Here is a 26,620-nt window from a genome sequence, read left to right on the forward strand (position 1 = left end):
ACCTTCGTTGGTTGGGCCTGGCCCGTTGGTTAAGCTAGCTGTGGTTGGTGGGCCTGCAATATTGCTGGCCTCTCCAGGTGCCGAGCCTACTATGTTGTTGGCCTCTTCAAGCGCTAGGCCTACTGGGATGATGGCTAGGCCTTTTTTTGGGTTCTCAGGCCTAAATAGCCAATAATGGCAATTTAGGATTCAGGCTCATGGCCCATCCCATCTTCTTAAGCTAAGAGGTGGGGCTCCCCCACCTCACACCACATTGGTTAACCCACTATGTGATTCAGAGATCAGACCACAAGGTGGCCCACCTCTAACTGGAAATTCATTGAACAGCCACCCTAGCCAAGGTGAGGAAGGGCAGCCTATGCCCCAGACATCGGAAGACGACTCAAGCCCACCCCTAAGTAACACTATAATTTTAATCAATGACCAACTTTGGGTTAAAGTCATTCCACTTGTGAGGGACCCACCCCTCCCCATTGCATTCCAAATGTTGAGCTAGGCTCTTCAAAGCCCCCAAACAAACACTAACCTCTCCTTAGAATATGTTCCCTCGTCCTCTTCTATGCTGAATACGATTACCGGTACAAAAGAAGAGATGGTAGGTGTGGAGAACGACTGGGGCAATTCCTTTGTTGGGTACTTCATGAGGAAGAAGCCTTATTTCTTTAAAATGAAGGCCGGCTTGGAGAGGACCTGGAAGGCCCAACATGGAGTAGAATTTTATTCATTAGATGATGGATTCTTCCTCTTCAATTTTATAAATTTTGATGAAAGTCAAGATATCTTGGAAACAGGATCATGGTTTGTAAGTGGTCTCGTCTTGACAAGATGGACGCGCAACCTCTCCCTCCAAAGGGAAGAGATTGCCACTATCCCTATCTGGATTGAACTTCCAAATATAAACTTTAATCTCTGATGCAAACCAATTTGAACAAAATAGCTAGTGCTATTGGGAAACTTTTTTCATGGATAGGCACATTGTAATCAGGTCCTGCCCATCCTTCGCTCGATTTGTGTGGTAGGTTGATGTAAATTCTCAATTTTCATAGCATATTAAGATTATACGTGAGGATATGAAAATCAGACAGAGAATTGAATGTCTGAACACCTTCTGCGTGCAAGCATTGCTCCTCATTCAACCACATGGATAAAAATTGCCCACAATCAATTCCAACTTCCACCCAAATTATTCCTCCTCAAGGGGCTCCTCCAAGAAAGGTTTGGGTTGAAAAGGCCAACAATTACCAACCCCAATGAATAATCCCCCTCAAACTTGGGGCAAATTGTGCCCTCACAAGATAGTCACATGCAACATGCATCAAATCCAAATGACCCCCTGATAAATAAGAAAAATAATGAAGTGTCCAATCCAATGCCTAGGGGAATCTCGCCTCAAAGAGTAAAGAAAAAAAAGGGCCACTATGTTGAGCTCAAGAGATATGGGGAGGTCTCACCAAAGGAATTACTAGACTCCAAAGCCCCCCCAAATCAAACCAAGGGTTTGTAACCCCAAATGAAAATCCTACGACAAACTAATTCCTTGTCCTATTTGACTTGGATGGGAACCTGGGTGTGGATGACCTTATTATATTTGATCATAATGATGGCATAATTGGGACGATGAATGAGAATCTATCCTCATTAAGAAACGCCGCAGCTCAACATCCTCATGGGGCATCCCCTACCTCAATGTCTTAAAAATGAAGGCTCTCTTTTGGAATGTTAGGGGTCTCAATAAGCCTTCACGCATAAAGAAATAAAGGACACAACGTCCAGTTTTAGGCTGTCTCTCCTTTGTGTTCTTGAGTCATGGGTCCTCAAGTTGAATATCTACACTCTGTAATTCCATTTTCCTGTCTTCATGGAATTACTCCACTAATGTTGACTGTAGCACAAATTGTAGGATAATCATTGATGGCACAAATCCATATTGACCAATGTCCTGAGCTGTTCTGACCAAATTATGCACTGCACCATCACACCGTACTCAACTATAGTGCAAATCCATTTTACCGGGTCTATGGTTCAAATAATGCAGCCCGTAGAGTCCTGTGGAGAGACATTGTCAGAATTGACTCCGGCATTTCCTCCCCTTGACAAGTGGGAGACTTAAATTGCATTAGATTCTCAAGGACGAGGGAAGAACAGACCCCAAGGCTAAGAACCTTGATGCTTTTAATGATTACCTTAGGGGGCGTTTGGCGCATGGTATTAGATGAGATTAGGTGGGATGGAATTGCATTTGGTCCCGTGCCAATTCCACTCAATGTTTGGAAAGAATGGAAAAGCTTGGAATTAGATTAGATGGAATTGCATTTGGTCCCGTGCCAATTCCACTCAATGTTTGGAAAGAATGGAAAAGCTTGGAATTAAATTAGATGGAATTGCATTTGGTCCCGTGCCAATTCCACTCGATGTTAGCAAGTTGTGTAGGTACCACCATGATGTGTGGGCTATATCCACACCGCCCACCCATTTTTCGAGATCATTTTAGAGCATGGGCCAAAAAATCAGGTAGATCTAACGCTCAAGTGGACCCCACCATAGAAAGCAACGAGGATTGAACACCTACCGTTGAAAACTTCTTTGGGGCAACATAAGTTTTGGATCTGCCTCATTTTTAGGCCCATGCCATAAAATGAGGTTACAAAATAGATGAACGGTTTGAATATAACACATATGTATTGTTCTCAATAGTTTCAAATGATGGTGGGTATATCTATTCAATGCACAACAAACTAAAGAGTGAATCCCACCATATTACAAACATACCATGGAATTAGGCTTATCCCATGGTAACAGGGGACAATCCTTGTCATATGTAATAATTACATTTTTTAAATCCCATCCCACCTAATCCTTCCCAATACCATGCGCCAAACACCCCCTTAGTTTGGCTACAATTAATGACATTCCTATGATGGGTTATCTCTTCTCTTGGTCGTGCCCCTGAAAAGGTTGAGTGTAGGCTAGTCAGTATTCTTGTGAATTCATTTTTCCTTGCCAATTTTGCTTGTTTAAGGGCCTCCTATTTGAGTCCTGGGTTATCCGATCACTCCCCCATCCTTCTAGACCTCTCAAACGGAACATTTTCAAAGAAGACCCCGTTTTGTTTGTTCAACCACCAGTGCAAGCTGGATGGTTTTTTTCAGACTGTTGTTGAAGCTTGGAGTAGGCCCATTTATGGGTCTCCTATTTTTGTTGTTACTTCCAAGCTTAGCAATGTTAAATGTGCTCTAAGAGGGTGGATTAGCAACAAACCTAGGTTATCCACCAAGGCTTTGGAGGGAAAACGCAAGCTTGATGCAATTCAATCCATTGTCCTCTTTGATCCGTCAAGCAGCAACGTCCAATTAGAAAAGTGCTAAGGAAGATCTGGATCGCCAGCAAGCTCTTGAGAAGTCCATGCTCGAGCAAAAGGTTATGTAGTCGAAGTTAAACCTGGGTGATTCAAATACCAATTTCCTTTATGCCCAAATTTAAGGCCAATTAAGCCTCTTCTAAGATATGGGAGATCAAAGAAAGTAATGGTGTGGCCACCAATGATCAAGAAGAGGTTAAGCAAATCCTGATTAATCACTTTCGAAAAATTCTCATTGTGAAAGGCCTGCCTCCCAAAGTAGATCTAAGGCTCATTGACACGAATGAGGTTTGGAGCTTTGCAAACCTGTTTCCATTTCCAAAATCCAGGAGGCCAGAAAGTATGCAAATCCTAAGAAAGCCCTTGGGCAAAATGGTTTTAATGCCCATTTCTATAAGGACTTCTAGCCTATTATATGGACAGCCATTCGTAAAGCTATCCAAAGTTTCTTCAACGCTAAAAAGCTGTTCAAGCAAATAAATACCACTTTTGTCGCCTTGGTCCTGAAGGGTGATTATGTCTCATCCCCCAATGACCTTTAGGCCAATCTGTCTCATAAATGAGCTCTACAAGATCATTACTTGTATAACAGTCAATCGGATATCATGCCCCCACATAATAGGTCATTATCAATCAACCTTCATGCCTGGGCATGACATCTCAAGCAATATTCTTCTTAGCCAAATTTCCTTCATGGCATTCATCCAAGTATGGGGCCTCCTAGGATGTTTTTAAAGATTGATTTGCGGAAGGCCTTTGATTCGGTCAGTTGGGATTTCCTTCTAAAAGCTTTAAAAGTCTTCAACTTCCCAAGTGAAATGATCGAGTGGATTGTTGCCTGCATTTCTATCCCTACTTCAGTTATTATGAATGGGGAAGTATGTGGGTTTTTCAACAACAGTTGGGGTCTTCGTCATGGTGACTCTTTGGCCCCTTTCCTATTCTCTATAGGCATGGAGATGTTTTCAGCCTTGTTATCTAAATGTGTGGAGAATGGCTTGATTAAGACACGTTTTCTAAAGGCCAGCTATTCATCTCTCACCTTCTTTTTGCTAATGATATCATGGTCTTCGCCAATGCGGGTCCCTCAACAGCAATGGATCTTAGGAGCTTCTTCTTAAACTTCAGTGCCAACTCAAGTATGGAATGTCATTATTTTCTCATTCTCTTGTACCTGCAAAAGCATTATTAATGGCATTTTGGGCATTTAGGAAGGAAGTCTCCTAATAAAATACTTGGGGCTTCCTTTATTCTCTGCCCATATGCACCTTAGGGATTGCATATTAGTGACATTTTGGGCATTTAGGAATGAAGTTTCCCAATAAAATACTTGGGGCTTCTTTTCTTCTTTGCGCGCCTGCACCTTAGGGATTGCAAATCCCTTTTAGACAAAGTCATTAAGCGCCTTGATGGATGGAAGTCCTCCCTTTTTTCCTTTGCTGGAAGGCTTAAGGTGATTAGATATATCTTGTCTAGGCTGGATTTGTTCTGGTCAAATGGCTTCCCATTAGCCAAATTTTGTTTCTCTATGATAGAAAGTGTATGATGAGTTTTCTTTGGGTAACTCTCTTCATTATGTTGGTTGGGACTTGGTCTATAAGCCAAAGGATGATGGGCGTTTGGGCATCTAGAAAATCCTCTTAAAAGACAAAAGCCTATGGTGTAGTTGGGTTGATGAAAAGTATATTAAAGATGCTTCTATTTGGAATGTCTGCCTCCTAGCCTAGGCTTCTTGGGCATGGAGTAATATTTTAGGGCCCCAAGATCTTATCAAATCCCACACTCAATTTCTTATTGGGAATGGGAAATTGACTAGTTTCTAGTTCAACCCCCTGATAAGGCCTTCCTCCTTACATGATCAATACAAAAGTCGCATCATCTACCAACTCAAAATGGGCAAAGACTTTAATATCAGTGCTTTTATTGGCGAGAATGAATTGTGCTTTCCCCCTCCATCTTCAATCCCCTTTGTTGAAAATTTCAATGAATCTCTACAGCTCAGCCTTTTCTAGTTGGATGGTGAATTTGTATGGACTTTGGTTCCTCGGGATGACTTTGTTTGGTTTAAAGGTAATATTCCTAAACACTCGATTATAGCATGGATGGCTTTCTTGGGCAAGTTCAAGACCAAGGATAGGCTTCTGAGGTTAAATTTGATTTCTAAGGGAGATTACTCCTTTTGATCTCACAACCCCGAATCGGCTGACCATCTTTTCTTTGTTTGTTCCATATTGTTGGATTTGGAAAAGCATGCTTTCCAAATTTTCCCTTTCACATCTTTTGGGCACCTCTCTCCTTCAATCCATTCAACAGCTTGTTGATTCTGCAATGGACAGGGTCAATAATATTATCAGTCAGCTCTGCTTTCCTACCCGCATGGCACTGCTAGAGGGAAAGAAATAACCATATCGTTAATCATGCCATTCCCTAAAGTAGTGCTTAGGAATAACCCCAGGGAGGCAGATCAAGGGTGATTTGCATCATTGGTCCGCAAATAGGTAGGATCTCTCCCATGGTCTCTAGACTCTATCAGGATTTCTCTGGTTTCCCTTTATTCCCGCTTGAATGACCTTAATTTGCACTCTATCACTAACATTTGGCACCTTTTTTGTGTTGATATAAATAACGGAAAAGTGAGTCTTCTTTATTTTCCCCCTAACTCGATAATTGTTTGGGGGGCAATTTGTGAGGAAGATGTCCGTAGTCCTCAAGACGAGTCTTAGAATCTTCAGTTCAGCCTCTCAAGACTCTGCTCCTCTAACATTCTAAATATTGCCCTTGACCTTAGCAATGAGGATTGCCTCGCTACTGTTAGAAATCCAATCTTTTCTTCTTGGGTGATGTGCCTTCATGCCCATGCTATACATGTTCTCATTGTCGAAAGAAGAATCCATGAGAGTATCAATGAAGTCGCAGCAAAAACAATTGTTGAAGCTTGTTAATATTCCCTCATCTCATTATATCATGCTCCCATCCTCTAATAAGGTGGCAAGCTTGTTTTAGTTTTCCCCGGCCCTAGGTGTGAGTTCTCATCTTGCTTTCTCTAGCCCAAGGTGTGGGCTTTCTTTTTGGCCCATGGTGTGGGCTCTTTTTTAGTTCTCTACTGGCTTGGGGTGTGGGCTTCCCTTCCAGCTTAGCTCCTTAGCCGGGGGTGTGGGATTCTTCTCTTTTCTTTTCTTTTACTTTCTCCCCTGCTTGGAGCATGGGTTTATGACTCCTTTGCTTTTGTTCTTTGGCTTGGGGTGTGGGCTTTCATCTTTCCTTATTTTAGCCCCTTGTATCTTATGATGTTGTTTTCGAGGTCTTTGGCCTCGTGGTTCGCAATAAAAACTCGATGAGTTGGATAAGCGCGGACATTGGCCGAGTACTACAGATTGGGAGTTAACTCCATCTGGTATAGTCAATGACTAGGATAGACATAACAAGGTTTGAGTTATTGGGTGCGAGTCACGTGGTCACTTGGTACTCAAACACTTGTAAGAAGACAACAGTGTTCAAGCTAGTCCCACACATCTCATTCTTATGATCACAATCTTTTGGTTTTGATTATTATGAGATGAGCTAGATAGCCAATCTATATTGTACCCCTCCCACAACGTGATTGAATGGGAGATATTATATATGACCCATGGAGCCCACTTATGGCCAGTCACTAGTGGGTGGGTCCTACACAACTAACACTCGGAACATTCCTAATTGGATATCCCTTTTCCAACCCACTTCAATTGAAATTCTATTTCAAATGTGAGAAAGGATTATGATAAATGAGAGAGATCAGATCTTTTAGGGATAAGCCCCCTATTGCATTCGAATCCCTCAGTCCTCTCGAGAAGGGAGGCATCCCATCCAAGAGATTCCCCAATGAGAAAATAGAGAGGAAGAATGAGAGAATCCATCCTCTCTTAGGCCATCTCTAGATGATCTAAACCGTCGATCATGTCTAAATGCCATTCTATTAGTAGGATTAGATAGATGATTAGATCTTTTATGCTCCCGTAGTAGTTAAGCAGATTGCTGAAGTGGGCTGCCCATATTTGACTTTGTGCGAAGGTCCCTAAGATCGTGAAGATACCATATGATCCTGTAGGCCCACCCATCTGAGCCTTTCAATATGCCCTGATGGAAGAAGAGGCAAAATATTTAAATATTAATCATGAGATCGTGCATTTCAGTGATGTAAGTAGTTATTAGTGAGCACTAAAAAAGATAAAATGCAAATCAAAACTCACTAATAGGTTTGATAGAAGTAGAGCGGATATTGGTTCCCTTGATATGTGACAATGATCCATGGTAAAAGAAAAGTTAGAGAGGAGAAGAAAGCAAAGAAAAAAGGGGGCCATCAATACTCTTGAGTTACCTTTAGAAATTCACCATCCAACACTTGTAGAAGATTTTGTATCTGCATAAAAAATGTTTTAAAAAAACTAATAAATTATGTGCATTTAATTGGAGTGGCATAGGCCTTTTTGAAGAGCAGTGTAGCAAATTGACCATCTTGATCACATACAAGTCTACAATTTGTTGAGCAATGATTCAATAGTACTAGTGACACCATTAAGTAATAATGGCACTGGATTATTGTGGGCCCCTCATTGTGTGTGGACGAGCCTCCAATTCATCCAACAGGTTCGTCCCACAATCATGTACACCCAGCTAAAAATAGCCCAATTCAATCACCAGGTGGGCCACACAATAAAATACAATGTATGACTGCCCAAAATCCCCCCAAAATCAAGTGGTGAAATGCACATGGTATGTGCATTGAATCCAACTCAACCAAAAGGTGCGGCTCACCATGATGATGAGACACCCAAAAATCATGTCAATCCAGTGGTCAGGTGGGCCCCCTCCACTTTTTTCTAGTGTTTTTTCATTATTTTGTATCGTGGCCCACCTGATGGTCGGATTGCTCCAATTGGGGGCATCTGGTCTTCACGATGATATGCACTTTTTGGATTGGTTGGATATCATCCACACACCACATGGGGCCCAGAATAGCCCACCACGACATGTTACTGGTGGTGGTAAAGTGTTCCCATGATTTATTAACATGCTAAGAAATTCAGTAACAAGTATTATGATCAGTTAACACAATAAAAGTTGCATAGTAATATGATTATTTTAAAGAACCAGCTATCAATTATCTATTAGCTGACTTTTAAACAGAACCTATACAAAAGTAAATATTGCCTTTATTTAAATTTTAGTTGTAGCAATAAGAAGTAGAAATTTATAGACAGAAACTACCTTTATAGTTTCCTCTGTTTCAAATCCCAGCAGTAATAAAGCCTATAACATGAAATTTGAATTTTTCACAAACATGTTAAAACACAGGTTATTAAAATTATCCACAGACAGGTAAAATATAATATAAAACACCATGAATGAGGGAAAACAAAACACAAACCAGGAACCCTTTTTCCTCGTAGGGCCCTAACCCTAGATTATAGGGGACCCTTCTAAAAATTCTCTATGGCACAGGGCTGGGCCCAAGTCAAAGAGAAGATTTTGAAATAGTTTCAACCAGCAATTGACGTGCCTAGATTATAACCACACTAGCTGCGTCATTGCCCCAAGAGGAAAGATACAAACCAGGAACTTATAGTCATTTGCCCAAAGAATATGCAGCAATGATAGAATCAGCAAAGTGCAACTGATGTGCAAAACATTTCGGTCAAGGATATTCTAAGAGATTAAATAGAAAGAGTTTGAAATGGCATATGAATTTCACAAATATATTCCAAATACCAAAGGGCAAGACCAATCAATAAAGCAAAATATCTTGATCATGAATATTCAAATAAATAGGCGAATTATTTATTAAACATAAGCGTTTAAGAAAGCATATGTGCATTAAGAAAAAACAAGAGGACCATATTATATAACCAATGAATAGTTTCAATAGAACCAACACAATTGAAGAGATAGCAAAAGGCATATTGATGTTACAAAACCAAGAGGTCTTCTTGAAATTGCAATAGAAGAAAAACCTAAGGGCCTGTTTGGTAGACACCTAAAAATGAGTTCATCTCATTGTAGTTAACAGTAATTATGTAATGGGTTCATGTTAACAGTAATTAAGTATTACAGATCTACACGATTACTGTTAACTAAAATCAGATGAACTCATTTTTAGGTGTCTACCAAACAGGGACAAATCATTTCACTTGATCCTCTATTTTTTTTTTCCCTAAAGAAGTGTAAAAGGATGATGGTAATGAAGTGCAGTATTTTAACCAGTGAGATAATGGCCATTGGATTAGATTTGACATGCAGGCATTTGGATCAATGCTTAGGAACCATTTAGCGCTGGACCCTGATCGTGGACTGTCAGATCTTGGGGATATACTTGACAGACAACTGAAGGGACTACCCGGTGTTTTTTAGGTTGTAGGACCCTCATTGATGGATAGTGTTGGATGGCGAGTTTCTAGAGATGGCTCACAACTGGGACACCGCATTTAGAAGAAATGCTCCATGTGCTTGCATGCCTGAGTGCATGTGGAAGAGTGTAAGTGCGGAAAATGGTTATTATATGATTTCAAAGGAGATGAGCAGTGCGGAGTACAAGGACATTGACTAAGTGGCCATTTGACTTAGACCAATTAGATTGCGCCATGTGGCACTCCTTAGTGGAAGACAACTGTCTATTAACCTTAAGTGAGCCAATAGAAGAATGACACGTGGCAAAGCTCCCTCTCTCCATTGTCTAAAAGTAAGAAAGCTTTCTTTCATTTCAAACGATCTTTCCTTCCCTCCTTCACTTTCTCCTTTTCTCTCTCTTCCTTTGCTCCTTTCCTCATTATCAAAATTTTCATCTTGCAAATCCGATTCTCCATCTTCGAGATATGATTCTCCACTCCCAGCAGATAATCTCTATTTCCAGTAGATCATCTCCGACAATCCAAACAGGGCAAGTGCAGATCAGATCGTCCTTTGTCTAGATCAACTATGCACCATCCAGATTATCTAGGAGTTGTCCATGATCAAATAACAAGCAAAGCCATCCATCAGATGGGCCACAATTAAAGAACCAAAGCTTGGTTTATAAATTATAAATGTCCACCAACTGGCCATGGATGATGTCTTCGCTCGGCTGCATGGCAACATCTTCATCTATCTCCTCTCTTTCTCATCTTAGTTCATTCATCTTCATTTCTTCTTCTTAATTTACTATGAGAACCAAGGTATTCCGTAACGGTAACAGTGGCCATAACAGCCACCACTATTACCTTTACGATATGGACGGTAATGGCTGCTACAGGGGCTGTAACGGCCATTACGGACTCCTTTTTTATTTTTTAAAAAAATGAAAAACCTATATTGGGCCATCAACCTTGTAATGGCCTGTTATAGGGCCATTATGGCCTTTATGGGGTGCGTAACAGACCGATACGGGGGGCACAACGGTCTTTACGGGTCATTTTTTTTTTTCTTTTCTGCAATGACTATTACAACTAGAGGTGTACATGAGTCGAACAAAGTCGAGCTTGGCACAGCTCGACTCAGCTTGGCCGCTAGCTGACCCCAGCTCAAACTAGGCTTGGCTTGGTCCTTAAGCCTGACTGGCCAGCTCGGCTCGGCTCGGCTCGGTCAACAGCTTGGGCTAGTTCGAGCCGAGTTCGCCCATGCAGCATTTTCACAAACACATGGACTGCACCTTCAAATTCCTACTGTATGTAAAACAGCGGCAACAATTTTACAGGTATTTCAACAAACACCTTGTAGGCAACATCAAAATAAAGAAAAAAGGGATTTGTTTCATATACTACCTTCCCTGCCACCAGCCAACACTTCATTGAGTCATTTCATCAAACACTTGGTGAGCAACATCAATATCAAAGTAACCGAGTCACTGAACTGGTTCGATCCGAGTTCGATTTGAGTTAGGGTTCGATCCGAGTCGAGTCGAGTCGAGCTCGAGCAAGCTCAAACTCGGTTCGAAGGAATCGAGCTTTTTCGAGTCGAGTCGAGCGAGCTAACCGAGTTAACTCGGTTCATGTACAGCCCTAATTACAACCTTTACAACCCGTAACGTGTAACAGTTACCACTGTTACCTTTATGTAACAGCCTTTAGAGCCTCGTAACTGCCTTTATGGCATGCCATGAGAACCCATCTTTAGAGCTATACTTTTGTACCTCCATGACAGCATCGTGTTCATCTCTGCCATTAGCAATTGAAGTCGAACGGGCTGTGATCATTCCATCTACCGAATAAATGAGGTGGACCACACCTGCATTTGGATTATAAAAGGAGCATCCAAAGATCATTGATCAAATGGGCCATAATCAGTGTTTTATCCTACACCGTTCATCATGCCTAAACCCAACAATTGCCTACACAACAGTCAGCTGTCTAAGGCTGGTAGCTGTACCTGTCACGTAAGGCAGCCCTCCCTCCATTTACAACAGTCAACAGCTGCTATCCATCCATAAACACTAGCGGTCCAAAGCATGTCCAGGTCAGGTACGTGTCTACCATACCTCACAACCAGAACCATTCATCTGGCTTTGCCATCACACAGCCCATTTATTATATCTCAGGGTTGTTTTTGGTGTTGATTATCATGTGGGCCCAGTTGAATCAATTCACGGCCCATCTTGTTGGCCCGTGGCCTGTTTCATCAGTCCATGGCCCCTGTGATATCCAGAGCATGGTCTAGATTGTGGGCCCACTGAATGTCCAGATTGTAGGCCATCTGGTAGTCTGGATAATGATTAGCATGTTTCCCTTATTATGGTCCATTTCGTTAGCTTATGGCTTGTTCCTTTGACATGTGGCCAGTTTGATTGGCACATGGCCCATTCGAATAGCTTCAAGCCCACTTGACTGGGCCGTAGCTCGCTTCACTACTTCACAGCCCACTGAATGACCAGACTTAGGCCCAATCCACGACCCACCAGATCATGGGCCATTTTCACCAGATTGTTGTTCAAATCTAGGTACATTGCATGACTAGATCTAGGCCCATTCACAGTCCACATTAAGGCCTGGTTATTGTTCACATTTAAACTATTTGTTGGCCTTTGATGAAGCCCATTACATCAGACCACGACCCACTTGAATGATCCATAGCCCACTTAAATGGTCCACAGCCCATTCCATTGGGCCATGGCCCATTCCACTAGCTTGTGGCCTATTCACATATTCATGGCCCAAGGCCCATTTCACATAGTCATGGCCCATTCAGTTTTAACTCACGATCTATTTAATTAGCTAAGTGGCCAAATAGATATTTACTACAACTGCTATGATTAATTGATTATCACTCTATTTGATAGCATGGCTCTCTAATTGATACTAATGCACTCCATTTCATCAATACTCATCATAGGCATTATAATGCATCTCATGAGCATCACAATGCTTTTACTTAAAGACGATGCTTCCTGAGGAACCATACTTGTACTCTTAATTTCTTTATTATAATAAAAGCTCAGTGCTACTCCGTGGACATAGGAAAATTGTTGAATCACGTAAATCTCTGTCTTGTGGATGTTGATTGGTTTTCTTCTTTATTTCTTTTATTTATTTTTGTATATTTTACCTTAGAATCATGGATGATTCCCTAGAATGTAATTAAGTGCTTATGGTATGTCACGGCCTGGAATGTAATAAGAAATCAAATGATAATGAAAGCCTTCCAATTGCATGCGCTTGTCTTTCTTGTGTGAATAGGGTAATGTTGTAAGAATGTCTTGTGAATAATGGCAATAAATGAAATCCCTGATGCAATATTTATACTTATTCCAAAATCACATCAAGAAAATAGCGACTCTGTTGGGGATGGAGAATCAGATCTAGAAGATGAAAAATTCAATCCGGAGGAAAGGAGCGAAGGAAGAGAGAAAGAGAAAAGGAGGAGAGAAGGAAAAAGGGGAGAGAGATGAAGGAAAAGAGAGATCTTGCCACCTGTCATTCTTTTATTGGTTTACGTAAGGCCAATGGACAATTATCTTCCACTAATGAGTGCCACATGACACAATCTAATTGATCCAATTCAAATGGTCACTCAATTAGTGTTCTTTGCATTGTGTGTCTCCGGAAAAACGGTCATAACTCTCTCGATACTTATCTGTCCAGGATAATCTTGTACTCATTGGAAAGATAATTCAGTGATCTATCATCCAGGCTTGCAATCAGGTCAAGTAGACACCATTTAACCCACCAGTGAGGCCTATAAGATGGTTGAGGCGTCCTTCACTATGGCTCGCTGATCAACGGCGTACATCTTCGATAATCAGGGCAGATATCTCTTGATATAGCTCAAATAGAGGTGAAACAAATTTTGGATGAAAGCTTTTTCGATAAGCTTTCCAATGGCTCAGGAATCACTCAGATCGGACATCGTTTGCCTCTTCATTCACTGTCTCGAACTCAGCCCATGCACGCTATCCACTTTTCTGCAATATTGGAAAAGGAGATTTTCCACACCTCAACAGACTCCATCCTAGCCCCACATACACTTTTCTTCTTCTTCTTCTTCTTCTTTTTTCTTTTCTTTCTTTCTTTCTTTTTTTTTTTTTTTGGTTAAATTTGAAGAAGAAAAATCTCCATCTCAGACCTGAGGGGAAGGGGGGCACCGTAATGATTGCTACGGCCCATTTTTTCGGGGTGCCCAAATCATATAACAAGGCGTGCCAATGCCGTTACGTAACCATTTCGGCACACCTTGGTGTACAACATCAAAACCTTCCAATTGGTTGGACCCACAATGAGGATCACCATGTGTAAAAATCAGCCTCAGCCACTTATCAAGTGGACCACATTTGTATTTTGTTATTTATTAAAAGATACGTTATTTTATATTATACGGCATGCCTGATGAGTGAAGGGGGAGATTGATTTTAACATAAGGTGATCCTCAAGGTGAGGCCAACCTAATGGACGGGAAGGATGTTGCACACAAATGATAGGTTGAAAATTATCCACTAGGTGGGCAGCAACTTATTTTCCTACTGGTTGGATGCCCCGTGTGTGTGTGTGTGTGTGTGTGAGGCATAGATATATACACTTTATGTATGAATGTATGCATGCATAGGGAATATCTCACATTATTTTCTAACCTGATAAGACCATTCGCAAGTCATCTACAAGTAGTTGCGTCTCTCTCACACACACACACACACACAGAGTTAAAATATTAATCGTTTAAAAGACAAACAACAATATGATCGAATCTCCCCTGATCAAAGATACCACATGATCAAAGATAAGCAAAGATCCTTTTTCTTCAACAATATGATCGAATCTCTCCTGATCGAGTATCCCAAGCAAGCTCTAATGCTTGCACCACAAAATGGATGTATAATCAACCCCCCCCCTTTGTAATAATATATAATAAATACCATCATAGTATAATAGTGTTCATCTACATCGCTGAACGAAGATTTGACAAAATCATATATCAAACAATTCATTAAACAAAGAAAGAATAGCTGAACTACTGACAGTGACAGGAACTTACAGGTGGACCATATACAGGATCATCAGCATTCAAGGGAACAAATTTTGGATCTTCAATTGACTCACTTGTAGTCCCTGAAACATGTTGCTCCATTATCATATTTTACAACAGATGAAAAAACTGCATGTGCTCAAAAACAAAACAAAATAAAAACTACATTAGAAGGGTAACTCTATTCACAAACATAATTCCAGACCAACAAAGAAATGGTATATAGGCACTAGAGGAATGTATATATAGTACGAAATAATCATCCAGAATTCAAAGCCGAAAACAGGTTGCACTTCTTTTTTCTCCGTGAGAAATAAAAAACAAAGAGATTAGCATGCTCTTGCAGAGAATATTGGGGCAACCTTCGACCAAATCCTCTATTGTAGTTTGAATTTTTTCCTTAGTTACTATCCATTTTAGTTCGCTTTTTTGCATGTATGCACATATCAAGGGTATTACAGGAAAGGGCATTTCCACAAGGAGATAGTTTAGGTGATTCTTCAAATACTTCACGTGAACTAGTTGCAATTATGATTCTCTTGTTCAAACTACCCTCCCTCCCTCCCTCACACACACAAACACACACACACACACACACGGCCCCTTCAACCTAGCCACTGATCGGATGGTTATGATCACCTAATCAAAGTGATTTCATGAGGGATTAACAATCAAAGATGGGTCACACATTATAGACGGGATTGCTGGGTGACTCCTAGCTCTACCTACCTACAGGTATCGTAGCGCCTACTCTCACTCGTGAACATAGGCTCCCCTAGCACGAGGCGCTAGAGTATTAGTGCATGCCCATCTTGAAACTACTAGGAGATAGCTGGACATGATAGTTCCTGACGTTATCTGATAGAACAGCTAGTGGACAAAGCAAGGTCCATATCCTTAAGTGTTGTCTGTGTCCTTAAAGAGCAAAGGCATGAGCAGGGCTCCAACATAGTACCACCACAATTCAGGGCTTAGCACACTAGGTGCAAATGGAAGAGCGGTTGGTTTCCAATCCATTGCGGTGCTAGGTTGTAGCGCCCAAGGCACAATGAAAGAGTATGGCTCCAGTCAATTGCATCGCTAGGTGCAACTGTTGGAGATCAAGCTAGGCAGAGAGCTCACCAAAATACCATCCTGTGCTGGTGCCTGAGAGTCCAAAATGTAGATTTTCAAATGAGCTCTGATGAGGGGTTTTTATATAGTCTTGATTTCCTGCTTGAATGGTGGTCATTTCCTGCCTATTTCTAGTGGAGGTCAGAAGGAACATGGCACCTCTTAATTTAATGATCCAATGAGTTCCATCAAAGTGTAATAATCAATGTGTGGCGTTATTGGTGTTGAAGCAAGTGTAACAGCTAAGTTATGGCGCCACAGGCATTGAGGCCTTGAGATGCCTTCTTAGAGATAGTGCAGTGTATTTAAGAGACTGGCTCTTGTTGATTCTGAACTTCTTTTAGGAGACCCAGCACATAAGCGCCAAGGCTTTTCTTGAGCTTCTTTTGGGAGATCTTGCACTGGAGCACTGACATGTAGGGCAGTTGCACTACTCATCTTGCCAGTACATAGGCGCTGAAGCCTTAACTTCATCAGCATTGAGGACATAAGTCCGTAGGCTCTGAGGCGTTATGGCTGAAATCAGTGTATTTAGAGATAGACACTGGAACTAAATCGATCCATTTGGGCTGAGCACTGGCACTGGATGGGATGTACTCTAATCCATATCAACAACCTCGAAAGTCAATCAAACATCAGTTTTAGCCCAATTCACGCCACATGTTTTTACGGTTATTGAATCATAGATATTAACTATAAATATATATAATATTGGTTCTCATCCTACCTTTGTGCATCTTATGGGTTGTGCTATGTCACATGGGTTGGTTTAATCCAAGGAGTCCACTAATGAAATTTTAGCGAGCCAAAGTGCACTGGTTTGGCCAGTGACATGGAGGGATTTGGAATTGCAGTCAACATCAGAAAAGGGTTCACAACTAGTGGTGAACTTGGGAAACACATCAAGAAGGTTGCCATGGTACTGGAAGACTGCTGTAAAAGTGGTTGTCTAAATCTCAGTCTCACATTAGTACATGAGTGTGCACAACATGTTTAGTAGGCACATTGAACCAGAATTACAATGAAGGAATGTTCTTTTGTATTAATAAGGGAACATACACTTCCATTATATTCAGTCCCCTAACTGAAGTGCACGGTGTGGAGACTTTTATCTCCTAGGGAGGCTTTGATGCATAAAAGTGAGCTCCAATAAGGGCCAATAACTACACATAATTAGGTTGTCCGAAAGAGAAGCTATGTTCGCTCACACTTCCCAAGAATGGGATCCACAAGGAAGCTTCTTTATGAAGATTGTTGCTATTCTCTAAAACCTTATTCATGACCATACTTCAAACCTGGCCTTAACCCTTTTCCAGCCCTAATTTTTGCCCTTAAACCAGTACCTAACCTCAAGCTCAAATTATTAAACATTACAACAGCCCCTAAAGGCATGTTTGGTTGCTACCCAAAAATGGGTGTAATCAGTTTTTCTTCAAAAGGAGTGACAAGTGGTGTTAGCGCATGTTGAAAATTGTACAAACAGTTGACATTGCATCCATAATTGTGACCACCAATTTATCCAATGAGCTTAATTTTTACAATGCCCTTCCTCATGATGGTGCTTCCTGTGTATAATTTTGACCTCACATGAACATATGTGGGAGACAGTAAATCAACACTTTGCTGAAATGATTATTATTTTTTTTTCAAAATTAGGGTGAGGGCTTTTGTCAGCTTATCAACCTAACTGGCAGAAATTAAACCACTCGATTTTAATTCAGTACCCAAACACACCCTAAGTTCCTCAAAATACTGTACTGCCCTGGCTGGCCCAAAATTTTCCTATAACCACCACCTAATTCAGTCTCAATCTGGCCCACTGCTATCCCACTAAAACAGCTCTGTTGTCCCTCCAAATCCATAATGAACCCATAAACCGTCCCTGCACCTTCCCGCAGTCAATTACCATCCCTAAATCTCAACACCGAAATTCATCCCCACAGTATGCCCCCAAAACAGTCATGTCCAGTCCAAAAGCAGCTATATCTTACCTTTTCCTTAGACTTTCCAGTAGTCGTGCTTGTTGAGATGACGTCAAGAAAAGATATTCATATGCCTTGCACAATTACTTCCCTCTTCCTGTTATCATGATGGAACTTTTTTTTAAAAAGCCCTAATTGAGCTACACTGAGCATCATTCACCATCATTCTCCCTAAGATATTATCCTAACCCACCTTTGCACAATTATGGGAATTGGCAAACCATATCGATATCCATCTTCTTGCTATAAACATACACCCCAATATGCTGGTTATTCGAAGCGCTGACTCATAGTGAATGGCCGCATGGGAATCAAAGAAGCATGAAAGGAATATCAATGAAAAGATGACAGAGTTGTAGAGGGAGGCAAATCAAATGGTATGATAAATTTGAGAGAATGGCTCCAAGACTACTTTGATCACCCGTGATAAAAGGAAGATCATGTTGGATCTCAATATATTAAAACCGACAATCGAATGAGAGGCATGCTAGAAAGCATTGCTATCTAACAGGAATACACCGTTGAATTGCTCAATGGATCCAAGGATAGATCCAGCGAAGGATTGAATGGAACGAAAGATGAATAGATTTGAACCAGCACTTGAATTCACTGGTGTATCAAACTATGCATGCATCAATTGATGGGTGGACCATTCAAGCCACGTTTACGTTGACATACCGGTAGATGAGTCCCAACATCCACATTAATGCACCTTCGGAAACAATGATTGTGGCACACAAATCAAGGCACATTTCAAGATCAAAGGAGAAATTAAACTTACAACAGAAGATTTGGCATCCACAGAAATGCAAGGGAAGAGAAGTCACCTAAGGAAGACTCTAGCAAACATTGTGGCAGGCTGACATGTAGGATTTCAACATCAACTTCCACCAAGGCAGAAGAAGATTCAACACGAAGTAGCACCAAGTTCAAGGATCAACACCAGTTTCCAATTCGAGGATGGATTTTTCCAAAGATATGGGGAATTGACGCATCCAAGACCACACATGATAAATGAAAAGATGTATCCAGGCAGCACAAGTAGGCCGATTGAAGAAGAGTCCAATCCAAGTGTCCTGATTAAAGATCCAACCCTCTAGATCGAAGATATAGACCAACTGCCTCTCCAGATTGAATGCAGAAACATTTTGGGGGTCCAAATTGATTTGATGATAGAAGGGGACCCAAATCAATGGCGCCAGCTGGACCATGAGGTCCAGAAGTTGTCAGGATTTACAATTTAGTTAGTTGTTCAATTAGGGTTGGTGATGACTTGTTGATTAAGTTTCCCAAAGTATTTTCATCACTAATTTTGAGGGCCACTTAGGCTATCAAACAATGTCAGAATGACATGAAGTTGGTCATGTTTGAAAGCTTATTGTGTTAGCTTTCGAACAAGACCAAAATTATGCATTATCGATATAATTCGATAGAGTTAATGGTGGATTTACGGAAGGCATGTATGCTTGTGACAAGATTCAAGGATATTGTGGTCACTTTCAATGTTCTACTCGGATATATGGTTAGGATTAGAAGCAATGGATGTTCATAATTATGTTAGGCTTTCTTTTTCTTTAGTGCTTATTTGGATTCGTTGAAATATAAATTTAGGAAACTTCATTTCCATGAAATTGGCATTTCTGTTGGTTGTTTTATTTTTTAACTTTTTGGAAACGTCGTTTCCATTTCTCTCTCATTTCCCAAAAAGTATTCCTTTTTTGTTTCCTTGCCTAGACTTAGGAAATGTCAATTCCAAGAAACTGAGGGGAATAGAGGAAATAACCCCCACCCCAAAGTACTCCACATGGTTGTCACACATGACACAAACCATCTTCTAATTAATCTGCATGTGCAACCGCCTATATTCAAGCACCCCACATGTACAGTATGTACCATCCATCTTAAAGCCTCACACATGCGTAGCACGTACCGTCCATCTTAAAGACACATATGTGACATCACCCATATTTTAGTGACCCACATTTCAATGTGCCACACACCCAATGTGCCATCTACAACATGTGCCACCCTCATCTTCAAACGCCCTACATGTGCCACGTGTTATTAAGCCACACGTGTTGGATGCTGCCATCCATCTTTAAGCGTTTAACATGCGCAACATGTGCCAATGTGCAACATATGCAAGATATGCCATCAACTATCTTCATGTGCCCCACCTAAGAGAATGTTCATTCAAGTGCCCCACGTGTCAATTTGCCACAATCCATCTCCCATACACGCGCCACTATGTCACGTATGCGACATGTAAAGCCACCCATCATCAAGTGTACCAACATGCCACACGCCATAGTGTGCCACTTGCAACATGGGTGATGCAGGACACGGAAATTAAACATGATATGCAAGATTTTAGACTTTAGATCATACTAATTTAGAAACATTCACAAAACTTCCACATCCCGCATAAAGTCAAGCATTCAATCAAGGGGAATCTACAAGGGTCCAAGCCTACACATGCTAGGGCTAGATCAATTAAAATTAAGACTAAACAATGATCAAAGGAGAGTAGATTCATCCACACATGCAAAGGATTATTTCCCCAATTAAAGGGATTCACATGTTTCAATTCGGGAAATCCTGGGGTTGAAAAATGGGAATAGAAATTGAGATTTAGGATAATCTAGGGTTAGGGCTAGGGAAATATGGTGAGAGAGGAGTGAAAGAGAGAACCTGAGATCAGTCCACGCATGTGAGCAGCAAGCGGGCCTGACGCACGTGCATGGATTATGGCCCACACCCACGAACCCAAAAAGGGTCAGCAAGGGTTTGGTCGGCCAGGGATGCGCCACCCACACACCAATTTTCATATGGAACAGATGACTGGTTTCAGCACGGTGCTCTGCCAAAGTTTCAGCCCTCCTGCAGGGCCTGATTCTGGAAATCTGTCGTAGAGAATGATTGACTGCAAACTAAAGGTGGATTTAAAGAGTGGATGGCTGTGAGAGATGATGATTATGGATGGTAGGAGATGGGGGCGATTTGAGATGGGTGTGGCTTCGCACCATGGTAGTTAGCCCTTCAAAGAAGGGAGGGTTTCGTACCCAATTGGATTTTCACAACTCAGAGAATTAGAGAAGCAGGAAAACGCAGAATTTTATTCATCATCTTCACTGAAAAAAAAAAAACCTATAAGGGTTGCCTATTTATAAGAAAAACCTATACCCCAAAAGCCGCGATATGTGTGCACCCTATTACTTAGAGACGAAGTAACAAAAATAACAACTAATCAAAACAATTTAAACCGTCCATGATATTCGTAATAACAATAATAAGCAAAACTCAAAGTATTAGATCATCCAGAGTAGTGGGCCACGATCATAAGATCCAATGGTGGGATCCACAAGATGATCGGGTCCACTCCAAGGAACCAAAACACGGTCCTCTAACTAGGAGGCCCTCCCTGGACGTCGTCATCGATCCAGATCGATGGTAGGGCCATCCTCCTCCTTGCATATATGCTTGGGGGGGTGCGCGTGTGCGCGAGATGTCCCCATCAATAGGCCACCCTCATCTTCAAGCGCCCTACATGGGCAAATGCACCGCATGTGGTATTGTGACACATGTGCCACCCCGCCTCCGTCTTTAAGCACTCTACCTGCGCCATGTGTCAACATGCAACATGTGCTACAATCCATCTCAGCATTACACACATGCCAATGTCCTACTCGTGCCAATGTGTCACTTGTAACAATGTAACACGTGCCACAATCCATCTTTAACACACACATATGTCACCTTTTATCTTCGAGTAAAATTTTCATAAAAAATTCCTTCTTTCCAAACAATAGATTTGGAAATTAAGAAATTTTTTTCAATAAAACCTTGATGAAAAACAATAAAGGGAAATATGGCTTTTCATTTCTCATTGTCTTTTTAAAAATAGTGTTTCTTGAAAAAGCACCCCAAGAAGCATCACGGCCGTCAATAAAGGCCATCTACACTCTAAAAGTTGCGGGCACATGTCGTTTGACCAACCAATCACTCAGGAGCATGCATTAAAGTCATCAAACATGCTCAAAACATTCTTAGGCCCCGATATCCCTTAAAAGATGAGAGAGAGAAAAAAAAAGGACGCCTAAAATGGAGTTTCAAGCAGCACAGTGCACTAGTTGAGATCCCAAGCAACCAACTGTGTAAACAGCGAGATGCGCAACCAATAATTCCAACTACGTGGCCTTTTAGCTGCACAATTACAACGTAGTTTCGACAGTTTTTCCAACAGCTCCAGATCATGTAAAAGTGATAGTAGTGCAGTTAGAGGTGTTCAAACTACTAAAACTAGCTCAAAATGAAGGAGAAATCAATAAGACCATTTATACTCTGTTGGAACAAATACTTGAACTTTTCAAGATTGAAGCTCAGTGGACAAATCATTTAGGGCCTGTTTGGATCATAAGTCGTTCTACCTAAGCTCCTTATGCCTCAGGTAGCTCATCTTCTTTTTTACTTACATGTTGATGTTGACCAGCTACCATGCATCTCTCATTCTCCCCTTTCTCTCTTCCCTTACTCTCTCCCTACAACCCACAATAAAAGCCCCAAATCGAAACCCTGTTTCTAACACAAAAAAATAAAAATAAAAATAAAAATCAAAGAAAGGGAGTATGGGAGGAATGAGGGAGGAATGAGAAGGAAGAGAGAATAGAGGGAATCACCTTGTTCAAATTGAAGAGAAGGACATCGTTGGAGTTTCTTAGATGTGTACTGTTGGAGCATTCTCTTCTCTTCAGCAACTTTTCCAAAAGCTAAAAAGCAATTATTTTTTACGAAGGGTTAAATGTAACTTTAAGCTAGTAAGGGAATTCTACAAAGGTGCTTAACAAACTAACTTTTATTAAAAAGTAACTTATTTGCTGCCATAAGTAAAATAAGCTACTTTGGGGGTATATCCAAATAGGCCCTTAAAATCTCAAACTCCACCAAGATTAAACACTGAAGAATCGAAGATTAGAACTTCAACACACTTGTATTCTGATTTCAAAGTCTTATAATCTCTATACTAATTTGAGTCAGTAAAGAACCCACCATTATAGAACGGGTTAGCTTATCTCCTGTAGGCTTTTGTTTCTTCTTCTTCTTTTTGTTTTTCAAATTTGTAACAATTAGGAAAGTAAGAATCACCAAATCTCCCATGCATCAAAACAGCCTGTGTTGCCTTTTTAGCATGTTTTTTTACCATTCCAGCATTAATTGTTGGAATATTATCCTAGAATGTGTTTCATCATCATCATCAACGCCTTATCCCAAGTAAATGGGGTCAACTCCATGAATGCTATTACACCATTACACTCTATCCTAGACCATATCCTCACTTAAATCATAGGTTCAATATCGTAACATGTGTTTCTTATCTTTATTCTGGCACAACTATCATTCTTGAGGTTTCAATTGAAAAGTGTGACTTCTAAAAGTGGTGTGTATTTCAGTTTTGGGTAATTAACTCAAAATTTCAGTTTTAGTTGAATCAATCTTCCACAAGTATTTGAATTCTTTGTTAGGTTTCCTTCATCTTAGTTATTTTCCTTTATTTAGTGCAACTTCGATAGGAGTATTTAGAAAGTTGTATGTCTAGAAACTTTGATGTCATTAAAAAAAAAAAAAAAAGTGTATTTCGAGATAATTTATGGATGGGTTATATACTCATATGGACCAATAGGATATTAGCCAAGGCGTTTTACCATTAATCGTGATTTTGTACACAAGGCTATATATGTAGCCATGTGTATGAATAAAACAGAGATGCTATGAATAATTAGTTCAATGGATTTATTTTCTTTTATTTCTTGTGATTAGAAGCATCCAATAGAAGTGAGTCTTCTAGGAAACCCTAGAGGTGATGCTCTTCAGGCCTTTCAACTCTTCATGATCAGAATTCACATATTTTTTTTCCTCTATTTTCATATATTTTCTTTATCATCTGTTGTAATTGAAGAGATTGAGAAGTTTTGAAGCATCTAAATGTGGAGTCTGATCTTGAAGTTTGATACGTATTCTCTTCTTCTTCTTTTTTCCCAACTTTTCAATTCCATCCTAGCTGCTCCATCACATTGCTTGGGGAAAGACTTTGCAGCCTGGTCCCAGTTAAAGTCTTTCTAAAATGGATTTAACTGAAAATAGAAAGAGATAGAGAACTTGTGGTTAGGCGGCTTGTACGAGTTTTGCACAGATAATATAGGTGAATGCATACACACATTGCTCATGTTCCTCGTCATCTATCTTATCCCAATTAATTGGGGTCAGCTACATGAATCATGTTCCTCCATTCCACTCTATCACGGACCATATCCTCAGAAGCAATGCTCATGTTATAATGTACGATAAGAAAAAGAGAGTTTACTTGGGGGGGAATCCATACAAGTCCTATGTAGGAGGAGGTTTCCCACAAATTTGATATTAAGTTCCTAAGTGAGAAAGCTCAACTATAAAACCTCTAATTTTGAGGCCATTGATACTCTCTCATCCTCAAGGACATACACATACACTATCATATGCTGAAATGCAAAAAGGGAGTTCTAGGTTTCTAGCTTTGATGCTTCGCATCATCTATCAAATAGTATTCTATAGTAGGCCCCGGTATTCAACAGTGAAAATACATCCAAGAAATAACATATTACATGAAAATCTTGAGAAGGAATTATAGGATCCATGACCCATTAGCTGAGAATTTATTTATTTTCTTGACAAATGGGGCAGACCCATGATTCAGCAATCCAACCACTGGTCTGTTGCATCCTGCCGTGGATGGACCATGCCGCAAAAATATCCCAGATTGGAATATCCCGGCCACCAATATTGGGCGTTTTTCAGTTGAATGTGGACTGTTTCTGTATTTAACTTCTTAGCCATTAGTTTATATCCCTGAGAGAAGATATTATAGGAGTGGTGGATCAAATGTGGGACCCATAGATCAATGGTCTAGGTTAGAGAACCTTGGGCCCCACATGTCCGAACTGAAAGCTTGAGTGATGCTATGCAGCCTCTGGCCGACTTTCCTACAATTCCTAAATTCCCAAATGCATGCAGAAAGAGAGAGAGAGAGAGAGAGAGAGAGAGAGAGAGAGAGAGAGAGTGCCTTCTGAGTTTACTCTGTAAAGATGGTTGAAATGATAATAGTTTGTTTTTGGTGGAGAGAATGAAGCTTGGAGAGAGTTTGAACATGGGCAGAGGGAAGTTGAAGAGATTGAGATGCGATGACGTCTCAAAACAGGATATGAAGGGAGCATAAAACAGAAGCTTTGGAATGCCATTATGGAAGAAGCCATTCTTTTCTTTTTCTTCTACCCCTTTCTTTAATCAAACTTAAATCATTCCATCACTCCCTTCGGCTCCGGATATGAGGGAGGGAGCATATCTTGCCAGACCCGCATCTTTGCACCTTACACGTGTCTTTCGATTCCCACGAAGTGGGACCGCTCGTTCCATAATCCGGGCCGTTGGTTTGTTCCGTCTCACCGTGGATGATTCCCATTTAAAACATCTTCCATGCTGGAAGATTCCTACGACCAATATTGACACTCCTAATCCCAACGACCAATCACGAAGGATCACGATTCCTGTTGTCTTGTCCGTGCTGTCCATCCATTTTAGCTGATTATTATTTTAGTGCACGAGCCCAAAATTAAAACATATCCAAAACTCAAGTGGATGGGATAGAAATACGATTCTAATTAAATTTATATTGAATTAATGAATGAAATATCCTAATTTCTACAAAAGTATTCATGCATATTTAGTATTTTATTTATTTGTTCTAAGATCATTTTATCTAGCCGTTGAATTGAAAACTCATATAAACATTTAATGTTATATTATTCTAGATTGTGTTCCCCATTCTTTAAGGATTCGACCTCGGTCTCACCGAGTTATTACTGCATTACAATCCTGTACTTGGGGTTGTCAACTCTTGAGTTCAATCACTTGTTACTAAGTAAATCGGTTTTTATCTACACCATTAGTTATAAAATTCCAAAGGAAGTATAAAGTGATCATAATGTAGATTACTTAAGGCTGTGAATATTTGGTTGTGATGCTTACTCTCATGTATCGTCAATTAAAAAAAATAAGCTAGACCAAAAGACAAAAAAGTATACCTTTGTAGGCTATGGTGATAGTGTAAAAGGATACAGGTTGTATGATCGGGTAATATGAAAGATCACTATAAGTCGTGACGTCAAGCTCGATGAGGATTCCTTTTTCTACAAGGATGAACACAAAAAAATGGGAAAGTCAACAGCAATTGACATTAAAATTGAAAAAGGTGAGATACAAGTAGAGGTCGAACCGCTGAAAAAGATACAGGAGCAAGTGGAGCAACCACCTGTGAGGAGAAATCCATTGAGAGATTATAGATTACCGGAAAGATACAGAGATGATTCGAATGTTGCATTCGCTCTCATTATGGATGAGTAGGATCCGTCTACCTTCCAAGAAGCATTGGATGATACGGATGCTGAAAAAGTGAATAGCGGCGATGCAAGATGAGATGAATTCTTTATACAAGAATGTGATGTCAAGCTCAAAACTCGGGTACTGAACTCACATAATTCTTAGCTGTCAAATCCGGTGCCGACAGCCTCCATAGTACCCCAATCTCGGATCCTAGCTCTCATACGCAAAGTTCTGATCTTGGGATCCTACAAGGAGGATTTTCAAGGTGAATTTTGTCTATACATCAGCATAACCATAA

At 40.5% G+C, this 26,620-nt stretch overlaps 1 protein-coding gene and 1 non-coding gene across 4 annotated transcripts in view; both read right to left on the reverse strand.

Annotated features, from left to right (window-relative positions):
- The window catches only part of LOC131231316 (uncharacterized), a 31,825-nt gene extending 6,565 nt beyond the window's left edge, over positions 1-25,260 (reverse strand). The window contains exons 1-4 of one of the 3 annotated variants that reach the window (XM_058227471.1): positions 25,007-25,260; positions 14,828-14,901; positions 8,606-8,647; positions 7,716-7,757 (exon numbers count right to left, since the gene is read on the reverse strand). In XM_058227471.1, coding sequence (XP_058083454.1) covers positions 7,716-7,757; positions 8,606-8,647; positions 14,828-14,901; positions 25,007-25,196 — 348 coding nt within the window. In that variant the 5' untranslated portion in view covers positions 25,197-25,260. Of the gene's footprint in view, positions 1-7,715; positions 7,758-8,605; positions 8,648-14,827; positions 14,902-22,589; positions 22,666-25,006 lie in introns of those variants that run through there. The other 2 variants (XM_058227473.1, XM_058227472.1) reach the window with 2 other exon arrangements.
- On the reverse strand, positions 8,788-8,944 carry LOC131232080 (U4 spliceosomal RNA). Its single transcript, XR_009164684.1, has one exon. It is a non-coding gene; the product is annotated as a U4 spliceosomal RNA (small nuclear RNA).
- Positions 25,261-26,620: the final 1,360 nt, after the last annotated feature.

Source organism: Magnolia sinica, chromosome 17, assembly GCF_029962835.1.
Source record: "Magnolia sinica isolate HGM2019 chromosome 17, MsV1, whole genome shotgun sequence".
Taxonomy (NCBI): Eukaryota; Viridiplantae; Streptophyta; class Magnoliopsida; order Magnoliales; family Magnoliaceae; genus Magnolia; species Magnolia sinica.